General features: G+C 23.1%; 4 protein-coding genes across 4 annotated transcripts; 2 read left to right on the forward strand and 2 right to left on the reverse strand.

The window, feature by feature from the left end:
- Positions 1–1,010: 1,010 nt before the first annotated feature.
- Positions 1,011–7,807, forward strand: SRAE_2000486500 (1-phosphatidylinositol 4,5-bisphosphate phosphodiesterase; the record flags this gene model as incomplete). The annotated part of the gene is made up of 8 exons (XM_024643798.1): positions 1,011–1,595; positions 1,837–1,926; positions 2,091–2,194; positions 2,240–3,063; positions 3,581–3,952; positions 4,372–4,530; positions 5,032–5,126; positions 5,831–7,807. The coding sequence occupies 8 exons, from the start codon at positions 1,011–1,013 to the stop codon at positions 7,805–7,807; spliced, it is 4,206 nt and encodes a 1,401-aa protein (XP_024509430.1).
- Positions 7,808–8,777: 970 nt separating this feature from the next.
- SRAE_2000486600 (Structural maintenance of chromosomes protein 4) lies at positions 8,778–12,871 on the reverse strand (the record flags this gene model as incomplete). The annotated part of the gene is made up of 4 exons (XM_024643799.1): positions 8,778–10,270; positions 10,325–12,287; positions 12,329–12,520; positions 12,569–12,871. 4 exons carry the CDS (start codon positions 12,869–12,871, stop codon positions 8,778–8,780), a joined length of 3,951 nt encoding a protein of 1,316 aa, XP_024509431.1.
- A 1,377-nt stretch (positions 12,872–14,248) lies between these two features.
- On the forward strand, positions 14,249–15,499 carry SRAE_2000486700 (Differentially expressed in FDCP 8 homolog; the record flags this gene model as incomplete). Its single annotated transcript, XM_024643800.1, has 2 exons — positions 14,249–14,479; positions 14,531–15,499. The coding sequence occupies 2 exons, from the start codon at positions 14,249–14,251 to the stop codon at positions 15,497–15,499; spliced, it is 1,200 nt and encodes a 399-aa protein (XP_024509432.1).
- Positions 15,500–15,564: 65 nt separating this feature from the next.
- On the reverse strand, positions 15,565–20,457 carry SRAE_2000486800 (EB domain and Cysteine-rich repeat and 7TM GPCR, serpentine receptor class v (Srv) family-containing protein; the record flags this gene model as incomplete). The annotated part of the gene is made up of 3 exons (XM_024643801.1): positions 15,565–17,363; positions 19,889–20,099; positions 20,146–20,457. 3 exons carry the CDS (start codon positions 20,455–20,457, stop codon positions 15,565–15,567), a joined length of 2,322 nt encoding a protein of 773 aa, XP_024509433.1.
- Between the last annotated feature and the right edge of the window lie 3,999 nt (positions 20,458–24,456).

The following is a 24,456-nucleotide window of genomic DNA, read 5'->3' on the forward strand; positions in this document are numbered from 1 at the left end:
TTATTTTTTTATAAATATAAAAATCCCAAATATATTTATTCATTTATATATTACTTTTACCAAGAAGCTTACTAATAATTGTATAATTTTTTTTTAATTAATCATCTTGTTGCATTATAATTACATTGACAAGATACCGAAGTCTTATCTTTCTTTTTCTTCCTAATCTTATCATTATACATTACACATATATAAACATTGATAAACTATGTCCTTTTTTCATCTACTTTACCAGTAACCATGTACATTTTATATTATACAACAAGATGATGATACTTTTTAATGATATGATGATGATATAATATTTAACATAATATATTTTAATATTCTTTTTAAATTTAATAAAATTATATTTTTTTTTATATTTAAAATTGGTAATCTTTTTATTAAATACTTTTTTTTCAGGTCTCTTTAATATAACTAAATACTAATATATTTTATTTCTTATTTTTTTTTAAATTACTATTTAGAAAAAAAAAAAAAAGTAAAGAATATTTATATATCTTTATAACTATCAAAAATTTATTTATTTATTACATACAATTATACAATAAGCTAAATTATATTATCTTAAAAACAAGAATTATTTTATCTATAAAGAAAAAAGAAATATTTAAATAATTTGTAATAATAAAAAATTGTGGATCTTCCTAAAACGGTAATGATTTTTCAATATTTTTACACTATAAATAGAAGACAAAAAAACACAATATATTTATAAAGATATTAATTCTTTTTTTTTTTCTCAAAAATATATTTCAAAAAATAATACAAAAAGTAATTTCTAAGTGTTTATTATTTACAACAAAAAAAAAAGAAGAGGAGAATAATAATATATTGTACTTTTGAGTTGAGAAAGAAAAATAGAATCATTTTACTTTTTGTTATCAGATAAATCTTTTTAAACAAAATATATTAAATAAGAAAGTTTGATATATATATATATATATTTGTTACTGAGTAAACAAAAAATTTTTTTTTTCAATTTTTTAGTAGTTGTCTTTTGAAGGATGGCCAAAGAGTACCAATTTAATTGGAAACCTAATATACCACAAAGTTTTATAGATGGTTGTATTTTTGATAAATATGATGATGAGTCAACTTTCTTAGATTTAAATGCAAATGTTAAAATTGACGAGTATGGTTTTTATCTATCATGGACAGTTGATGGAAAAGATACAAATTTAATAGATTTAGTTAATATTTGGGAAAGTAGACCTGTTACAGGACCACCAAAAGATGGTAGAATACTTTTTGAGTTAGAACAACGTGGTTCACGTGAAACATTAGAAGAAAGAACTGTATGGATAACTTATGGTCAAGATTTAGTTAATATTAATTCATTTTATATTGTTGCTCAGGATATTGGTACAGCTAAATTATGGAGAAATGGTATTAATGAAATATTAAAAAATTTAAAAGTTAGACATGTCTGCCCAACAACAAATTTAATGAAACATTGGAGATTTTTATGTTTAGGTTTAAATGATAGAAGAAAAATTCCTATAAAAAATATTGTTAAAACATTTTCTAGTGGTAAACCAGAAAGAATGGTTCTTAAATGTTTAAGTGATCTTGGTTTAGCAGGTGATAAGGTAAGTAATTAGATATAGTAGATTTTTTTTTTATTTAGTTTGCATTTATATTTGATATATATATTTATATATATAATCAAAAAAAAAAAAATAGATAGACGTACTGTTATTGTAAATTTGTTTTATTATAAAAAGTACATACATATCAATTACCCTTTTATAAATAATAAAATATCCTAATAAAATATTTTGACAAGTAACTTTTAAAAAAAATGTTTAATATATTGCATGAATTATTTAGTATACACCAGTAAAAGTAATAAGAAAATCGTGGAGTAAAAATTTGAAAAACTTTTATAGATGTAAATCCAAAAAGTATAATAAAAAAAAGGTGTGGTGATTATATTTGTTTTGCATGTTTTGTTATATTTAATATTTGTTTTTGCTTATCTTTTAATTTTTTTTTTTTTTTTTTGCTTTTTTTGCTTTTTTTGCTTTATTTTTTTTTGTCATTTATTTAATTTTTTTTTAAACTATCAATAAATAATTTTATAGGAACGGGAAGAATTAGATGTAGAACTTTTTACTTTTGAAAAATTTTTACGTCTATATCATAAAATATGTCCAAGAACAGAAGTACAAGAGTTATTTGTAAAATTGTAAGTTTTTATACATCAAGAAGTAGTAAAATTAATTATTTATAGGAGTGGCCAAAAAGAATATTTAACAAGAGATAAATTAATTGGATTTTTAAATGAGGAACAAAGAGATCCAAGGTTAAATGAAATTTTGTTTCCTCATTTTACTATTAATACTGCACAAGCATTAATAGCAAAATTTGAAATAGATGAAAATTATATTAATAATGGTAAAATGAGTGGAGATGCATTTTTAAGATTTTTAATGTCTGATGAAAATTCACCAATATTTCTTGATAGAACTGAGATGTATCAAGATATGGATCAACCATTATCACATTATTATATAAATTCATCACATAATACTTATTTAGTAGGTAGACAATATGGTGGTAAAAGTTCAACTGAAATTTATCGTACAGTTCTTTTATCTGGATGTCGTTGTGTTGAATTAGATTGTTGGGATGGAACTGGTGAAAATAAAGGTGAACCTATCATAACACATGGTAAAGCTATGTGTACAGATGTTTTTTTTAAAGATGTTCTTTATCAAATTCGTGATACTGCCTTTGCTAGATCTGATTTTCCGGTTATTTTATCTTTTGAAAATCATTGTTCAAAATCTAATCAACAAAAAATGGCTAAATATTGTATGGAAATATTTGGTGATATGTTATTATCAAAACCATTATCTGATTTTCCTCTTGAACCAGGTGTTCCTTTACCACCACCATCAAGATTAAAAAGAAAAATATTAATTAAAAATAAGAGACTTAAACCAGAGGTTGAAAAAGTTCAGATGGAACAATTTTTAAGAGAAGGAAAATTAGATGAAGATGATGAGATAACAGAAAATCCTGATGTTGTTGGTGAAGATGCTTCATTACCACGTAAGTTTTTAATTAGTTTGTCATTTTCTCTTTCCCTTGCTTTATCAATTTGCGTTTGATTTTTATCCAAAATTTACCATTCTTTTATACTTGTCTTTTTTTTAAAGAAAACCCTTTTTTTAAATATTTTAATATAAACAGCATGGTTTTCATTTATAAATAAGCAAAAATTGTATCTTATAAAAATCAATAAGATTTTTATTATATTTAATCTTAATTAATATGAAATAATATTTTAATAGAAATCTAAAAGTTTTTAATAAATATGTATCACATATTTATTTAATTACTATTTCCCTATATTTTAGTTAATTAAATAGTAATAATAAACCAAATATTATAGATAGTACTTTTAAATTTATTTCTTAATCATAGTATAACAACTTTTTTAATTCAAATAATATTAAATTTATATTTATCAATTAATATAATTTAAATTTTTTTTTATTATATATAATTTACTTTCTATTGCTTATCTTCAAATTTAAATATCATTTTTCGCACCTTTGATCTTCAGGAACAAATACAACAACAACATATCCTACCACAATGACAAGCTGTGGCTCCAGTTTAAGTGTTACTTCTGATAATGCATCCATTCTTTCCCTAATATCATCCTCTTCCGCAACAGCTGGAGGAAGTATTGTTTCACAACTTTCCTTTCGTCGCCATCATCATTACCACAATTATCCATCACGTGGTAAGGAGACATTTGAAAGGAATTCTTCTTTTCGTATTCCTTCAAGTACTTATAATACATCTTCTGGTAGTATGTTATCAAATAGAAACATTACAAATATGCGTCTCAGTTTTAGGAATAAAAGTCCTAATAAATCCGGTAGTGGTACCAATACCGGAAGCATGGATGGCTTTTATTCATCTCGATTAGGTGAGGTCATACGTTTTGTCTTGTTTTTTTTTTATTTTTATAAAAATAATCTTTATATTTATATAACTATCTTTTAAATTTTTATTTTTTTATCATTCTCTAAGTTTGTACTAAGTTTTATCTATACTTTTGCTTCTATCAAATGCTTTATAAAATGATGCTCAAAAAAATAATATATATATATATATTTTTTTTTATCTTTTCACCTTCAATATTCTATTCTTTCAATTTGTTGGTTTATTTTGATATTAAAAAAAAAATAAAGATTAATATTTTTGCTTTTTTAAAAAATTTTTTTTTTGTTTTGAAAATCTGCTTTTAGTATTTTTCAATTTTATTTTTCCCTTTAATATATTTTGTGTAATAAGTCTAAACTTTTAAATGCTATTTTTTATTTTATATTTGCTGATTGTTTGTAGCTGGTAGTCAACATATAAGTTCAATTTCTGAGAATGCTTCACGTCGTCAATCTACTTCCAACTTTTCTATGTTTCATGTCTCTGACAACAGCTTGGCTTCTCACGGTGAATATAATTCTTCAAAAGATTATTTCACGTCTATCTTCTCCAAGATTCCAGGTAATCTAATGGGTAAAAAAAAATACCTCTTAACTATATACACATTATATATATTTTTTTCTAACTATAAATATCTTACTAAATAGCTTTTGTAAAGATATTTTAATAATTATACCCTTTATTGTGTAATGTTAAGATTTGTTAAAATTTATGAAAAAAAAAAATTTAAACAAATAATAATATTGGAGAAGATATGCTTTTTTTTTAGCTTTATCAAGAAATTTTAAAATTTATTATTTATATTATTATAATTTATTAATATGAATAGCATTAAAGTATAAATATATATATATATATTTCATATAGCATATGTATTTTTGCCATAGTTGCTTTAAATATTGACGTCATTTTTCTAACGCTTTGTTTTCCAAGTTTTTTAAAATTTTTTTTTTAAAAAAGTATAGTTTAAGTTTTTTTTTTTTTTACTTTTTTACTTTACTTTTTTTTTAATTTTTTATATAAAAAAGAAATTAATACAACATTATTTTTATTTATTTATAGGTATAGATGGAAAAGAGCAAGATGAAGCACATCCAGAATTGAAACAAGTTAATTTTATTAGCAAATTAAAACCATTAGGTTTTAAAAAGGCACAGGTAAGTATTAATAAAAAAAATTAAAAAGATGTAGTATTTTTTTTTTTAACAAACTAACATAAATGTTTTTGGTAATAAATTAACAAATTAACATCCTACATCTATATAGAAAGAGCCTGAGATGGAGGAAAAAAGTACTTCCATTAGTACAATACCATCATTAACTGTAACAAATCCCGATTTGTCAAACAAATTAACAGCTCAACTAAGAGCACCACTTGTTAGGGAGAAAAGAAGTTTTAGACTGAAAGGGCATATAGAAAGTAGTGCTACAAGTATATCAAATGCCCTTCTAGAATTCAAACCAAGAAGAGCATCTATTAAACTTTCTAAACATTCTTCAAAGGTTTTTATAATTGATTTTAATTTTTATATATAATGTTTGATTATATATTATTTAAGTGATTACTATCCCTATATATATATACATATATATAACTATACTTCCTAGCATGTTTTTGGTTATTTTTAAGCATAAATTACCTATAAATATATTAATATATATATGTGTTTATATGGTATATTTTTTAACACATTAGTGTTTAAAAATTTATCTATTTAAAAAAAAAACACATATTTTGCATTACCTATTTTGTTAGTGTGCATTTTATTGTAGTAAATTGAAATACCTATTAATTTTTTATTTGTTTAATTATTAGTATTTTTTTTATTTTATTTATTTTTTTTTTAATATTTATTTTTAGACAATTCTTACAAAAGAAGAGGAGGAAAGAATTATTGCTGAATATCATTATACTGGAGCAACAACAAATATTCATCCATTATTATCTTCACTTGTAAATTATACTCATCCAGTAAAATTTTCTGGATTTGATGTTGCTGAACAAAATAATTTACATTTTCATATGTCTTCATATTCAGAATCTACTGGTTTAACTTATTTAAAACAAAATGCTCCTGAATTTGTTAATTATAACAAAAGACAACTTTCAAGAATATATCCTAAGGGTGCTAGAGTAGATTCATCAAACTTTTTACCTCAAATATTTTGGAATGCTGGTTGTCATATGGTTAGTTTAAATTTTCAAACACCTGATGTTCCTATGCAATTAAATCAAGGAAAATTTGAATATAATGGTAATTGTGGTTATTTATTAAAACCTGATTTTATGAGAAGACCTGATAAAACTTTTGATCCATTTTCTGAGTCACCTGTTGATGGTATTATAGCAGCAACATGTTCTGTACGTATTATTTCTGGACAATTTATTTGTGATAGAAAAATTGGTACATATGTTGAAGTTGAAATGTATGGATTACCTACAGATACAATAAGAAAAGAACATAAAACTAAAACAATACCTACTAATGGATTAAATCCAATATATAATGAAGATCCATTTGTTTTTAGAAAAGTTATTTTACCAGATTTAGCAGTATTACGATTTGCTGCATATGATGAAAATGGAAAACAACTTGGTCAAAGAATTTTACCATTAGATGGTCTTCAGGCTGGATATAGACATATTTCATTAAGAACAGAAACTAATATGCCAACAGTTTTACCAACATTATTTGTACATATTGTTATTAAAACATACGTACCTGATGAACATTCTGGTCTTGTAGATATTTTAGCTGATCCTAGAGCATTTTATAAACCAAGTAAACAAGAAGTATTAAGAAAATTAGTTGATGATGATATGGAAAATGAACAAATAGGTAATGGACAAGGAAATGTTAAATTAGAAAATGGTCCTTTATCTGATCGTTCATTAGGACATTCTTTACCTCATGATAAAACAGCTCCAAGTACACCATTAAGTGGTATGAGTAAAAATTTTAATAATGGAAATAATGGTTCATCAATTGATAATGGTAAAACAAGTCAACCTAATTCTTCAAGATCAGCTGCAGAAACATCTGATAATAAATTTAAAATTAAAACTATTGATATAGAAGAAATTAAAAAAGATAAAGTATTTATAAAATTAATGAAAAAACAACAAAAAGATGTTGAAGAATTAAAGAAAAAACATGGAAAACAAAGAGATTATATACAGAAACAACAACAAACAAATGTTGATAAATTAATTTATGGAGGTAATAGGATGTCTAAAAAAAAGAGAGAAAGTGAAAAAAGAAGTAATCCATTTACTTCTCGTGATTCTTTATCATCAAAACCAACAGAAGGTGGATTATCTCCAGAGGAAATAAATTCAGTCAAGATGAAAAGTTTAGTATCTAATCAAACAGATGAATGGTCTAGTTTATTACATAAACAAGCTATTGAAGAGTATGATCAGAAAAAAAGTCATATAAAACAAGAATTTGAAACATTAAAATTATTATTAATAGATGCTCAAAAACAACAAATGACTTTACTTAAAAGTAATCTTGATAATGAACATAAAGAATTAAAACAACAACAAACTAAAAAATCAATGGATGATACAAAAGCTATACAACAAGATAAAAATACAAAAAATAAAGCTGAAAGAGATAGAAGAATAAAAGAATTGAATGAAAAAAATGTTAAAGTATTTGTAGAAGAAAGAAAACGTTTAGCAATGAAGGCACAAAAACATGAGGAACAATTACAAATGCGTCATCAAAATCAAATTGAGGTTTTAGAAAAAGAATTAAGCAAAGCTTTAGAAAATGAAAAAATGAGTCATCAAGAAACATTACTTTCTTTAAGACCTCAATCTATTGTTTAAATGATAATCATTTTTATATAGTTTTTTTTTAAATTCTATCTGTATATTTTTCATTGTAATTCAATTATTATTTTGTTATACAAAGCTTAGAGTGAATTAATATACTTATGGTTTTTTAAAAACTAGTACTAAGAAACAGAGGAACGGGATTTCTTTTATATATTAGCAATTTTAGTATTTGGTAAATTTTAGAATAATCACTAATAGAAATCAATAATAAGACTTCTGATATAATTTTATTAATATTGCCATTTTTATTCATTCCAACGTTTATGAAAAAACGTTTTCAATATAATGCTTTTTTATATTTTTTATACTAAAATAATTTTATTTTTTTAATAAAATAAAATGAATTAAATTTTGTTTGTTTATTTAATAATTAAATTTATAATACATCATATATTAATTAATACAATATTATAACAAAAAATACGATACATTTTCTGAAAATATCTTGAATACATTAAAAAAAAAAGCTTAGTCTTAATCAAACGTAGACTTTCTACATATTTTACAATTATTTCAATAAAATATGTATATATTTTTTTTACTTATAAATTAAAAAATTATTATTTTTGAAGCGGTTCATGAATTACATCTTAACATGAATGTTAAACTAGAATCCAATTGTTAATATTTAAAATTATTAAATTTTATTCATAATATTGGTTTTCAAAAAGTTATGAACTTTTACAAACTTAATCAAAAGATTCAAAAATTATTTTTACAAAATGTTGACATAAGAAAAGTTTATTTAAAGTTTTTTCACTTAAAAATTTTTAATTTGCAGTAAATGCTAATTTTACACTATTTATTTTAATATATACATAAATGTTATTTTTTGAAAAAATTATAACAATTTTTGCTATCACTACACTTTTATTATTGTGATAAAGTTTATAAATAACTTTAAAATATTTTCCACAATTTACATATTAATTTATTTATTAAAAAAATATAAACAAAAAAATTAATCAGTTCCGAGAAGTGGTGGATCAATAACAACATTCTGGGTACAATCACTTTGTTTACAGATACCAATTATTCGATCTGCCAATTCGAACATATTGTTGCGTAATGTGATAATAATAAATTGAGCATTCTTTGTTTGTTTTTTTACAAAATGAGATAATATTGTAACATTTTTGAAGTCTAAAGCAGCATCAATTTCGTCCATAACATATAAGGGTGTTGGTCGGTAGCGATGAAGTGCAAAAACCAAAGCAAGTGACGACAAAGTTTTCTCACCACCTGATAATCTTGACATGTCGCGCCAAGTCTTGAATGGTGGTCTAACACAAAACCTAATTCCTTTTTCGAATGGATCCATTGAATTTACCAATTCAAGATTAGCCTCTCCACCCAATGTTAACATTTGGTAAATAAGTTTTAAATGACGAAGAATTTGTGTATATCCATTCAAAAATTCAATAAGCCTTTTTTTCCTTAAATTATCAAGTGATGCTGAATATTGTTTTAGCTTTTTATTCATTTGTTGTAAAATAGCATTTTCTTTCTCATATTTTTCTAAAACTGCTTTGAATTCATCTAGTACACTCATACGAATCTTTTTTGTTTGTTTAAATCTAATATTAATTATTGAGCTGTTGATATTAAAATCAGTAAGATTTATTAATTCAAGTTCTTCACGTGTATACTTTGGAAGTTTCCCCGACAACATACATTCTGAAAGACCTTCAACTTTTTCTCCAATAACTGTTATATCATTTTCACCATGATTCCCAACAATTGTCCCATTTCCAGCGTCAAATAGAAAATCTGCAGAGTTTACCTCTTCATTTGTTACATTAAGAATATTTGCCACTGAACTGATATCCGTTGTTTTTAACTCCTTAACCTTCTTTTTAATTACCCTAATTGAATTCTCTATTTGATTGTACTCCACTTCTTTAACATCCCTGTCATTACATAACTGATTAAACTGTCTTGTTAATACTACTTGTTCTTCACTAAATTCTTTAGTACGCCCCATTGCATCTTTAAGAGCATTTCTAGCAGCATCTTCTGCCAATTTATTTGCCTCAATTTCTTTTTCCAATGCAAAAGTAGTCTTAAAATTTTTATCTAAAAACTCTCTATTTTCATTAAGCATTTGCTCCATTTCTTCCATTTCATTTTGAATGTTAACAATAGATTTTTCACATTTTTTTGCATTCAAGACAGCTGTACTCTTTTTGTTTTTTTCACTTTTTATAGTTTTTTCACACTGAATTTTTTTGTTCTTCACTTGATTTAAGGGTTCTTCATGAATTCCAACTATCTTTTCATACAATCCATCTCTCTCATTGCAGATTGTAGTTACAGCAACTCTAGCTTTAGCAGTCTTAGCTTGACATTTTTCATATAATCGTTGAAGCCTTTCAATTTTATCAATTAACAAATCTATCTCTTCCTCATTAGACTTTTTTTGAGAAAGTTCACGCATTTTCTCCATTTCTTGTGCTTTTAATTGAGATATAGTATTTTTCTTAAAATTTATCTCTGGTCCTTGCTTACCTATTCTGGTTTCTAAAATTTGTATTTCTCTCTTTAATGTATTAATTTGATTTTTTAAACGTCCAATTTCATCACGTACTTCATTCAATCTTTGATACTTAGTTTCATATTCCCTGATAATTTCATCATATTCGTTCTCCTCTTGTTGACTTGAAGTAACAACTTTAGCACTTCTTCCCATTTTACCACCCTCAGGTTTTTTTCCACCACCAGTCATGACACCAGAAACTTCAACAATCTCACCTTTTAATGAAACAACTTTCCATCGTTTTTCACCCTCCAAACCTACTTTTCTTGCGGTGTCAATGTCATTACAAACAAGAGTATCACGTAATGCAAAATAGAAAGCACAACGAAGCTTGTTATCATTACATTCAATTAAATCAAACAAACGTTGAGAATTTTTAGGTACCTTAATAGGGCCTATATGTTTGGAGAATCTTTTTACTTGTTCTGATAAGATAAGCATAGAGGCACGACCACCTTTAGTTTCTTTCAAATACTTTATACAAGCTTGAGCTGTTTCTGTAGTGTCAACGACGATAAAATCCAATTGATTACGACAAGCAGCTGTAATAGCAAAATCATATTTTGGGTCTATACCTCCTAAATCACCAAGTCTTCCAAATATTCCATCAATTTTTTTTAAATGCTTGAAAGTCATTAAAGCATCGACAACCTTATTTTGACTTTGTCGACTTTGCTTTTGTTCTTCTATTAAATCTTTCTTAACTTTTAACTCTTTTACGATAGGATCAAGTTCCTGATCTTCAATTTCAATTTCCTCAAGTTTTTTTTCTTTTTCAGAAAGCTCTTCTTTGCATTTTGACAACGTTTCAGTAGACTCTGCTAGTGACTTTACAAGTGTTTTTAATTCATTTTCTGTGGTTGCAATAGAATTTTTAATATTCGACAAATCTTCCTCACCAGCTTTATTTTGAGCAACTAAATTTGAATGGTTTTGGCGAGCTAATGCTAATTCATTACAAGCTTCACTTTCTTTTAGTTTTAATTCATTAACAATAGATTCCGGTTCTTTTAGCCGTTCAGCAAATTCTGCAGACATTTTTTCAAATTTTAAAAGAGATTCATCAACAATCACAGATTTTTCTTCTATTATTTTTTCATATTCCTCAAGTTCCTTTTGTAATTCGGAAATTTTCTTATCACAATTTTCCGGTGCAGATACCAATTCAGATAACTTTTTTTGTTCCTTCGCCAAAGCTTTACTTGAATCATTAAGTTTTGTCTCAAATTTAAGAATGTCAGCCTCAGCTTTTTTACGCTTTTCACCTTCATTTTTTAAATTATTTTTCAAACGGTCCCCTTCACTTATTACTGCATCGATTTCACCCTGTAATTGTTTTAACTTTTCTTTTTCTGCCGTTTGTGATTTATCTAATTCCTTAATTTTTGCTTCACATTCTTTTGTTTCTTCGTTAAGAATATCTAATTGTTGTTTTTTCTCATCTCTAGAATCCATCTCTTTAAACATTTCAATGTGAAACTTGACATTTGAAAAAAAAGACTGTGCATTTTGTGCTTTAATATAACAAATACATTCTTTTGCATCTTCCGTAAGTTTGTTTTTTTCCTCTTCAATTCTTTGAAATCTCACCATAAAAAGATTTTTCTTAACAGATAAATCTTCGATTCCCGCAACTAATTTGTCAATAAATTCCTTGTACCTATTTGATCCAATAATATCCTCCAAATACTCTAACATTCCCGTCTCACCTTCTTTTTTACCTTTCGGAGGCATTAAAGCTAAAAGTTCAACTTCACCTTGAAGAATTAAAAACCGGTTATGTTCCAAATCAATTCCTTCTTTTTTTAACAACATCTTGATGTCATTATATTGTTTCATTTTCCCATTGTAACAATATTTACTTGAATTATCTTGGTAAGCGTATCTTCCAATACTAAAAGCAGTATTTGGTATAATTTTAAAATTTATTTCATCCTATAAAATAATTATTAATTACATATGATACAAAAACTTACAATATCAAAAATTTTAACAAAATTTATCTGAACATAACAATAATTTATATTTTCTTTTCCATTTGAACTATGTATCAGTGAGCTAATTTTCTTAGATCGAATACTAGAAGCACGAAATCCAAAAACAAAAAGCAAGGAATCAATAACATTAGATTTCCCTGAACCATTAGGTCCTATTATTGCAGAAAAATTCTAATAAATAATAAAAATAATTATTGTAATATTATTTTTATAACTTACTTTATGTAATGGACCAATAGTCTGTCTACCATAGTAACTCTTAAAATTTTCTACATCAATTGATGAAATAACTAATCTTTCTCCAGATCCATCATCACGCATACATGGTTCCGGTGGTGGAGGAATAACAATATTTAAAAGTTCATCATTTTTATCGACCACATCATCTGATATATTAATATTCTTTTCAAAGTTTTGTTCATGTTGAAATAAACCATCTGATGTATCCATTAAATTGTCAGAATTATCAGAGCCTGCACAACTGACATCCATAACATCATCATTATCAGAAATATTAACCATTACTACCGAAAATATTTAAATTTACAATACATAAAAATGTATACCTATAAAATATAAACATCAATTTATTATAGTTGTATCAAATTTATCAAAATAGACTACACAATGCTCTGTTTAAATGCACAAATAGATTTGGCGCGTAAAAATGAAAAATGTTTTATAAACAAAGTCCATATAAAATTATATTGTACAACTTCTGAGAGATAATGAATCTTGACAAAAATAAATTATTAAATAATCGGTTGGTTTCATGTGAGATTGTAATTAAGTATTACAGTATTAAAGTTTATCTGAATATGTAAAAAAAAAAAAGATATTTACGTGAGATACTTAACATTATTCAAAATATATATTTTACCAATATGATTCTGTATGTTGAATTTTATTTACCAATTTTGTCCCATAATATATAAATTATTACAAAAGAAGAATTAAATGGATTTAAATCTAATGATCTATTGAGTTAGGTCAAAAAAAAACTTCAAAATAATAAAATTTTATATTTAATTAACTTAGATTAACAAATCAAAACTTAATTTAAAAATTTTACTGAATTTTTTTTCCTCTAAAAATTATATAAACAATTTTATAATTTTGGATGAATATTGGTGCATGTAACATAGTTTTAAAAAATTTTTAATTTTGATAATAAATAACATTAATTTAACAAACATCTTTTTTAGCTTTTGTGATTTAATATTTTATTATTTATGAATATTTAAATACTATTTTTTTAATTTGACATTTTTTATTATTATATTATCATGGACAAAAATTAGAAGACATTTTTCCAATTTGGCCCCACCTACCAAAAACGTAGTTGTGACTTATATTCAATCAAAAAGTATTCTCATAAAATGAATAATCATCAGAGAAGCTGTCAGCTATATAATTGTACATTGTACGTATTACAAATGTGTTATAAATTTCAAGGATAAATTAATCTAGCCAATTGATATATTTTTTATTAACTTTATAATATTTGAAACAGCTTCACATTCTTGTACATATTTTTATCTTTTTTTTTTTTACTTAAAATATAAAACAATGGTAAAAAGAGGCGATTATTCTCGTCACATGGGTCATATGGTGAATTTACGTAATAAAAAAGATAAATGATTATAAAATATCTTATCTAAATAAAAGTAGTTTTTTGATAAGAAAGATATGAATTCTATTTTTAGATTTTTTATTTTATCATATTTCTATTTTAGGAACTTATTAAATTGTTAATTTTTGTATTACTATACAATAATTTATCTATACCTATTGTAATATTTATTTTTTGTTTTTTTTACACTTCTTTTAAAATATCTTCAAGGCTACTATTCTCTTGGACATAATTTTTTGTTGTTTTTTTTTATAATATTAATTAACATGACAACAATATCCGATTTGATAAAATTATTGCCAGAGGTAAGGGAAGGTGTCGATGTTTGTATGAAGAGTGATGAAAATTCAAGAAATATGGAAAATGCTGAAATGCACGCAATTGTAAAAACTTGTAATAAATTATTAATTGATGAGAAGCGGAAGGACTCAATTACTTTTAGAGAAGAGGTCATGTCGCTATTAGTTGCCACAAAATGGGAACTATTTCAAATAAAGGTTTATTTTTTTTTTGAATTCTCATGAAATGTAGTTTTACAATATTTTTAGGATCCTTCAATAAGTAAGGATGAATTTGAAGAAGTAATATGTATAAAAAATCACCAGTTTGTTCGAAGACCTGATTTTGGTGACAACCCTACTTGTGAATGTTGTAGATCTCAGATATGGAGAAGGTTACAAAATTATTATCGTTGTAAATTATGTGGCTTCAAATGCCATTTCTCTTGTACAAATAATGTTCATAGAAAATGTGTTGGGATAAAATTTAGGAGTCCAAATTTTAAAGCAATACTTGATATAAGACCTGAATCAAGTTTATATGAGCAAAATTTTCAATGTTATGATTGTGGTAAAGAGATTTCACTTGATGATTTAGATGATAGTTATGAAATGGCAAAATTATGTGATTATTCTGGAAAATATTTTTGTGGTAGTTGTCATTGGGATGATGAAATGCCTATTCCAGCTAGATTAGCATTAAATACAGATAGTAGAAAAAGAGGTATTTCAAGATCAAGTAAAGAAATTCTTCAATATATATTTAGGAAACCATTAATTAAAGCAGAAGATAAAAATAAAACAGCTTTTTGTATTGATGATCATTTAAACCCAATGAAAAAGTACAGAGAAGATATTTTAAGAATGAAACGTTATTTTACTGTTTGTAGGCATCCTAGTTGTTGTGAATTTGTCGAATTATTACAGAATTATCAACATTATCTCGAAACTTCAGATATGTACTCATTAAAAGATTTATATGAAATTAAAAAAGGAAGACTTGTAGAAAATATAGGAAAAGTGTTAACTAATTTTCGTAAACACATTTCTTCAAATTGTGATATATGTCAAGAATTAGGATATATTTGTGAATTGTGTAATGATAAAGAAGTAATTTATCCTTTCAATGAAGGTGTTGTACAATGCTGTTACTGTTCAAATGGATATCATATCCGGTGTTTCTTACGTGTTAGTGCAAAATGTCCAAATTGTGAAAGAATAAAATCTGATAGTGAATAATATTTTATTAATACATTGTATTATTTTTTTAAAATAATTTATAATTGTACATATTTTGTAAATAATTAATTTTCTTCAACACAACATATTTTTGATCGTCTATTTCTTGTAGTTATACATATATTACCATTAGCACATTGTTTATCTTTACATAATTCTCCTGTTTCAGCATAACCAGAAGGACATCTATTATTTCCTTTACAACATGAATTTATACTATGATCACAAAAAGATCCTTGACTACAATCTGAACTTCTAACACAAGACATAATTTTACCTTCACTATTAATTAATGGTGTACCTTTTATTCCAACTTTACATTCTATTTTTGTACATGCACCATCTTCATGAATCCAACCTGGTGGACAGGTACAAATATTTTTTATACAATCCATTGTATTTATCATATCAAATAGAGATGTAGTTGTTGTAATTTTATTAAGTTTTTTTCTTCCCATACATTGATCATCAAATAAACAACTATCTCCATAAAAAGCAATAGGATAACAATTTCCATCAACATAAACATCTTCAGGTGATACACAAGGTTTTGGACAACAAATATCTTTAGAACCAAATAATGTATCAGAGTGACAATAATATTGATCAAATGGACAATTACTACAACCAAAATTTGGACCAATTGAAGAATGATGTGGTAAACCAACTGGACATACAGGAATATTTTTTGATGGTTTAGGGCAACAAAAACCTTGATATAAATTAGGTGTTTTTGGTAATTCAAATACAGGAATACAATAATGTGTATCAGGACAATCTTCAGTAGGAATATCATCACGAACTACTATATTTTTTAATTCTTCATTATCATCAAATTCAAATTTTGTAAGATTTATTGGTCCATTATTTATTATTTGTTCACTATACATAGGTATATTATTTCTTTCAATAACATTTAATAATTCATTATTATCTATTTTTGTATTTTCTGGATAAAAACCTGTATAATATGTTGAACGTGTTGAATATGTAGTACATGATTTTATTTTATTATTATTATCTGTTAATGGTTTGGCATCATTTAAACAGGAATAAGTTTTTGGTATACAACCACCATCAGAATCTTTTTCAAATCCTGGTTTACAGTTACATTTATTCATAACACATAATGAAAAAGCAGAACTACATTCAATGTCTGTTGTACAACGTTCCTGGAGACGTCTTCTAGTTCTTTTACAGTATTTACCAGTATTATCAACAGAATATCCCATATCTTTAATACATTTACATTTACAATTTGTTCCCCTTGTACATTCACATGAAGCACCTGAACCACAACCTTTTTCTTTTGTACAAGTTTCACCAACTAATGAATATGGAACTTCTTTTATGTTAATAATAATATTTGGAGATTGTGGATTTTCATTTGAACAACAAAAACCTGTAACATTATTACATACAGAACCAATAGGACAATTTACAGGAGGAAGACCACGTAATTGACAAATTAATGGTTTTTTATTTTGAGAATTAATTAATGGTTTTGAAGGAATTGGACAAGTTCTAATTTTTGAGCAACAAATACCATAATTAGGATTACAAATTCCATTACTAGAACAACTATTAACATAATCACATGTTTCATAAATATTTTCACTAGTTTTTATTGGTGTACCACCACCAGGACATAATTGTAATGAATTAATTGAAATTGTTGATTCAATATCAAAAGGAAAACATGCTTTTTTATATTGTGTATCAACTCTACCAAAAAAGCATAACTCTCCTTCTTGACATTCTTGATTTGTGGCACAATTAGCTTTTCTACATTTTCTTTCACTACAAAAATTACCAAAACCACAATCTTTTGTAGTTTTACAAATGGCACCAAGAATAGAATAAACTATATTAATATTAAATAATACAAAAATTAAAATATATATTATTTCCATAATATATTAATAAAAATAACAAACCAAAAAATAATAATTTTATAAATATTGATATAACTTGATATGAAAAAATTATATTATGATTAAACGAATTATTATTTGATATTCATAAGTATATATACCTTAAACAAATGGTTTTAAATATGAATGATTTGTTTTTATTAAATATTATTGTCTATAGATTATGGATAAGTCATACATAAATTATAAATTTGATCAAATAAGACAACATTTATTTGCGGGTTATATTCTTTGAAATTTAATATTATTTTGTTAAGGAAGTTTAATATATAGTGATAAATTATTAACAGGTGTTAAAATCATATTTATACTACATTAATATTAAAATATTTACTTTTACAAGATGAAATTTTATTTTCTTTGTATTGAAACATTATTTACAATTCGTGATTTATTTTTTAAGAATTATAAATTTTTCTTTTTGGTTTTTTTTTTAGATAAAAATATAAATACTATTCATAATACAATTTTTTTTAATATATAATTATAAGTATAAACTAAATTTTATGACTAATACATTATGTAGTTACAATATTAATGTAAAATTTCTTCTTCAAAGATTAAAATAAAGTTTTCTATATTAAAAAAGAAAATATTTAAAAATCTATAGAATTGTCTTTTTTTTATAAAAATATTTTTAAAGAACCAATGAAAATGAGTCACTTGACTACTTTAAAAGTTAGTAAAAAAAATATAATCGCTCATAATATCAAATAATGTTATCATATAACAACAAAAAAATTAAATATTATAAAAAAGTAGTAATAACAAAATTGTATATTTTTTTTATTTATAATTATATTTTATTACATTTATATAGCTACATTTATACAAAAATCAATTACTAAACTTAGTTTTTAGTTCTTAAAGCAAATTTCATCAACTCATTCGCAAATACAATTAAATTCACTTTACATTACTTTTGTCAATTTTCTAAATCTTCTTTTTCAGATAAATGTCATGTTCCAACAAACTGTCAATGGTCTCTTTTTTAGTTTCTTATTTACAGAAATGACATATCAGTTCAAAAATTAAATAATAAAGCATAATCTTGTATTCAGTAAATAAAATTAAAATTTTATTTAAATTTAAAAAAAAAATTATATTTTTTTATTATTCCACGTATGAATAATGTTTAAAAATTTTAATTTTTATAACTATCTTTGAAAAATGAAATCGTTTTTATATTTTAAGTTTCATATACTTTATCATTCACTTTATTTCTTATCAAAATCCGCTTGTTCATAACTTTTTTTTTAAAAAAAATATTATATTTTTTCTTTTATCAGTTACCTTTTTAAAATTTTTCTGTCAGTGAAAAAGTTTCAAGAATTAAATTTTTTTTTAAAAAATTATTTTTCTTATCAATATCTTATTATTGTTATATTTTAAAATTTTTTATGTTATTTTTTTAAACAGCTGTATACGGTATATATAATTCTAATTGAAAAAGTTTTAATGCTTTAATTTTAAAAATTTTAAATTTACTTTTTTCAATTTTTTAGAATGTTTATTTAGACTATTTGTAAATAAATACTTTTTTTTTATAATTTTTATATTTATAAACTTTTTTCAAAATTTTATTAAAATTATTTTTTTTAAAAAGATTGTAAATTCTTTTGTGAAATCCCAACATGCAATTTTAAAAAAAAAAAATTTTTTTACAATTTTGTAATGTTTAAATTCAATTATTTAATATTTTAAAAAATGAACTAAATTTTTTAGCATTTATTTCATTTATTAATATATTATATTTGCAATAAATTTATGAAAAAGTTTTTTTATTAAGTGAATTTTTTTTAAGAAAAATGATTGTATAATGTGATACAGTTTTATGATGTAAAAATGTAACTTTGTACCATAATTGTGTATTTAAATATTAAAAAAGTTACTCATTTTTGAAAATAAAAAGTTAAAAAATGGTTGTGTAATTACAATTGTGTAATGTTTTAAAATTTTTATTTCTCAAATTTGCTTTTAATTATTTAACATTTAATAAATAAAATAAATAATTATATTATATTATATTACAATTTTTATATGAAAGAAAAATAAAACAAATTCTACATGTTTTTAATTGTATATTTATAGTTTTTTTTTTCTATATTTTATTATATTTATGATATTAATTAATGATACATTTTTTTATAAAAGTAATTAATGAACTAAACAAATAAACATTTTAAAATCGGTTTTATTAAACATAAATTAAAAAATTATACTTTATAAATAGATTTATAAAAACAATAAAACTTAATTAAAGTATAAAAATTTACATAATATTTATATCACAATTTTCTGAAAAATATATATCAAAGTTTTATTAGTAATAAAAATATTCACACAAAAATTATTATATACAACTATTAAATAAATGTTTGCTTTTAAAAATAAATAAATTAAGAATAAAAAAATTTGAGCATGCATTTTTATGATTCAAATTTATTTTTTTTACCTATTGCAGCAATACAATTATTTCTTTTTAATTTTTTTTTACTAAAATTACAAAAAATTAAAGAATAAAGTGAATGTCTTAATGATTTGCTGGTATATAGTAAAATCCATGTTATTGGAAAAATTGTAATGTCATTAACAATTGGAAATATAATAATCATAATATAAAAGTTATCATAACTTTTCATTACATTAAATAGTCCAGAAATATACTATAAAAAATTTATTTAATATTATAAAATATTTTTTTAAACATACATTTTCAATAATTAGAATCAATTGACCTAAAAAACTGACTAAAGCCATTATGAAGAAATTCTTTTCCTTTTCATAATTGTGTTTTTCAATAAATTTAGGAGAACTTCCGTTTGATCGAAATTTTTTAGACTTTTTTTTTATTCTTATTAAAAAATATAGAATAAAAAAATTTATTACACTTGTTAGTATTAAAAAAATTAATGATAATGATGACATAACAAGAAATGAATTATACCATTCAGCATTATTAGAAAACCATTTTGCTCTAAAACCAAGACGAATATCTTGAGAATTTTGTTGTATGTAACTCATTTGATCAATTAATAATGGCCATGTTAAAATAAATGATAATAAAAATACTAATATTAATATATAAATGAAATATTTTTTCCAAAAATGTTTTTGTTTTAATGGAAACAAAATTGAAGTTAAAATATTTAAATTTAAAACAAAAGTTAATATTAATTTTGCAATCATTGTAAAGTTTCTCATAAATTCTAAGAAACGTACATCAACTCTGTAAACACATAGTATTTGATACAATGATAGTAGTACTCCATAGTTTGGAAACCGATGATGTAAAGTAAATACTATATATGATACAATATCGGTAATATTCATCCAAAACAATATTGAGTAAAATGAGTGAGTAAAATTGAATTTTTTTTTATTAACCAATAACATTACTGTTATAAATATAGTTAATAAAATAGATGGTATTTCAAAAATTGTTATAATAATAAATATTATATTTTGATAAATCATTTCTAAAATTTATATAAATATCAAAAATAAAATTTAAACATTCAATAGAAAAATAAAAACATTATAATTTTTAACCTATTAAAATTTATTCTATAAAATAATATTTAAATTAACAAATTTGTGAGAAACTTTAAGTAGTTATTATAAAAAAAATAATCATTTATCTGTGAAAAAAAAATAAGCATTTTTATTTGTTGGTTAAAGATTAAAGAAGTTAGTCTAAATTTTATTTGATATTTAAAAAAATAAGTTGAAGAATATAGTTAATTTTTGTAAATTAAAAAATATATTATATTTTCTTTTGTTTAAACATATATCATAAAAGTCAAATTTAAATAACTTTTATGATATTAAAAAATAAATTATTTTTATTTTTAGTACAAAATTATTTTAATAATTATTGAACTATATTATTAATTAATTAACATCACAGCTAGTATTATTTTAATTCATTACAACTTTTGTTTTGAATATATATTTTTTTTTATTACTATACTAAAATTATATATTAAGAATACAAAAATTTAAGTAATTTTAATAGATTATGATTGATATTCACAAATGTTAATAACATTGTAATAACAATACTTTCCATATGTTAAACATATAATAAAAATTTACATTGATAAAAAATTTATTAAAAAAATATACAGATAATATTTTATATTCTTTACTTTTAAATATGAAAAAAAAGCTTATAATTTATTTTATGCATAATGACATTCATGATACTTAATCAAATTAAAAAAAAAACTTCTAAATTTAATTAATTCTTATAAAATTATTGATAAAAGGAAGAACATTTTTTTAATTTACACTTTTGTTAGACGTTTAGAATTATTTTTATCCTAAATTTTAAATAATAAATTATTTATGATGATGAAGTACAATGTAAAAACATGTTAAGGACGGCACATAATTGAAATGTCAAAAAATATTAAAAAGATTTATTATATTTTCAAAAAATTATTATTAGTGAATATATTAATTCTTTATTCTAAAGCTATAAATAAAGTTTAATAAGATGTTTATATTTTAATTATTTTTATGTATAATGAAATTTTGAGATATAAAAATTTAAAACAATGTGTAATAAACACAAAAATGTCAAATATTATATCTCAAAAAAGGTTAAAACTTTTAAAAAACCTAGCACATATAGTTTCATTATTTAAAAATTATACACTTGAGCTAAAAGTTATGTTATCAAAACTGTTTTCACGATAAATTTTTTATCATATCTCAAGTTTAAGAAGTTTTACAAAAATAAGACTAAATTTAATCAATTTCTCACAAAAATCTGATCTATAGTAGTTTTTTTAAATATTATATTTTCAATTACATCAAAAAAGTCGGATTTTTTCAAAAAATATTCTCCGCTTTCGCCTCTAACTTTGACTCATCATAACTCCTCAAGTTTTACTTTTAATATACCCTTGATTATATTTAAAATTTATCATTTTTCAAGGGCTATCAGATGAGTATAGTTTCATTTTGAAATTCCAAAAAAAGTTATTTTTTTAGTACTCATGCTGAAAGTCAAGTTTGAGATATTTAGACCAATTATGAATTTTAAAAAGTGATGAAGTTATTTTTATAAAAATAGTTTTTTTTAGACCAACCTGTAAAAGGAAATTGAATGAAACTAGTCTCATGGTAATCTGACAAGTTTCAGGTGAAATTTTGAAAAGTCAAGAACAATGAATATTTAGAAAAAATTTCCGCCTTTTGCTGTATCTCGCTTCAAAATACAGGTATTTACAAACAAATTTTTTGAATCAACTACTATTCAATTTTCATTTAGGGTCTACGTTCAAAATATTTTTATATCTCTAACAGTTATCGAGATATAAAAAATGATGACAATAGATTAAGCGCGCAAAAATACCAGACAATGTATCTCAAGAACGATTAGAATTTAGAAAATATTTTCAACGTAGACTATAGCTCAAATATCTTAAGAAGCTTAGCGCATCTGGTTTCATGTTTCTAGGAGCTCATTTACTTGAGTTATAAGTTTCATACTTAAAACTTTTTCAAGATACATTTTTCATCATATCTTGAGATCAAGAAGAGATACGAGGACGAGACTAGGTTTAATCGACTTCCCGCAAAAATCTGATCTAGAATAGTTTATTTAATTTTAATATTTTTAATTATATCACGGAAGTCGGATTTTTTCAAAAAATATTCCCCGCTTTCGCCTCTAACTTTGACTCATCATAACTCCTCAAGTTTTGCTTTTGATATACCCTTGATTATATTTAAAATTTATCATTTTTTAAGGGCTATCAGATGAGTATAGTTTCATTTTGGAATTCCAAAAAAAGTTATTTTTTTAGTACTTTTGCTGAAGGTCAAGTTTGAAATACTTGGACCAACTATGAATCTTGGTAAATTTTAGAGATATTTGTTTAGGAACAATTTTTTCTAAGCTAATTTTTTATGAGGAATCCAATGAAACTATTTTCATAGTAATCTGATAAAAATTCAGCCAAGATATGAAAAGTTAAGAACAATGAATATTTAGAAAAAATTTCCGCCTATTGCTATATTTTGCTTCAAAGTTAAAATATAAACGAACGAATTTCTAGAGCCAACTACTATTCAGTTTTCATATAAGGTCTACGGTTAAACCATTTTAATATCTTCAACAGTTAATGCGATTTAAAAAATACTAGCAATATATAAGACACACAAAAATATCAATTGTCAAATTTCAAGAACAGTTAAATTTTTTTAAACATTTTCAACAGGACTATTTTTAAAAATTTTAAATAATTCTAGTGCATCTAGTTTTATGTTTCTAAAACGCTATTTTGTTGGTTTATGAGTTTAATACTTTAAACTTTTCTATGACATATGTTCCATTATATATTAGATTCAAGAAGTCCTATGAATATGAGAATAAATGCAATCAATTTTTCGCAAATATCTTATAAAGAATAGTTGGTTTAATTTTAAATATTTTCAATTTTATTATAGAAGTTACATTTTTTCAAAAATATTCCTTACTTTTGCTCCTACCTTTGATTAACCATTACTTTCTATATGTTGTTTTTGATATGGTCATGGTTATCTTAGAAATTCTTTTTTTTTTCATTAACTATCAAAGGAGTCTGGTATTATTTTAAAATTTCAAAAAAAAAAAAAATTTTCATAACGCAATATTGTAAGCAAAGTAGAAATTATTTTTACAATAAGTAAATTTAAAGTAGAAATAATTACAAACTTTTAAATAGAAATAAATTTTATAAAAATTGTGTTAGAGGAATAAAAAATTTATCATGTAATTATTTCAATTATCATACATGAAAAAATACTAATTATTTTCCGTTTACATTCATAATAGTATTCAAAGCAATTGTATTTCATCATAAAAAAAAGTATAATTTAAATATAATATTTCAATTATCCAATAAATTGACTTATTTTACTATAAATTTTTTTTTCGTTAATACAATATTAAAAACAATATATTGTTATTATAATTACTATACTTAAAAGAAAAATTATATGTATTTAAAAGTTTTTAAATTTAATTAT

This window comes from Strongyloides ratti (assembly GCF_001040885.1).
Source record: "Strongyloides ratti genome assembly S_ratti_ED321, chromosome : 2".
In the NCBI taxonomy this organism is placed as follows: domain Eukaryota; kingdom Metazoa; phylum Nematoda; class Chromadorea; order Rhabditida; family Strongyloididae; genus Strongyloides; species Strongyloides ratti.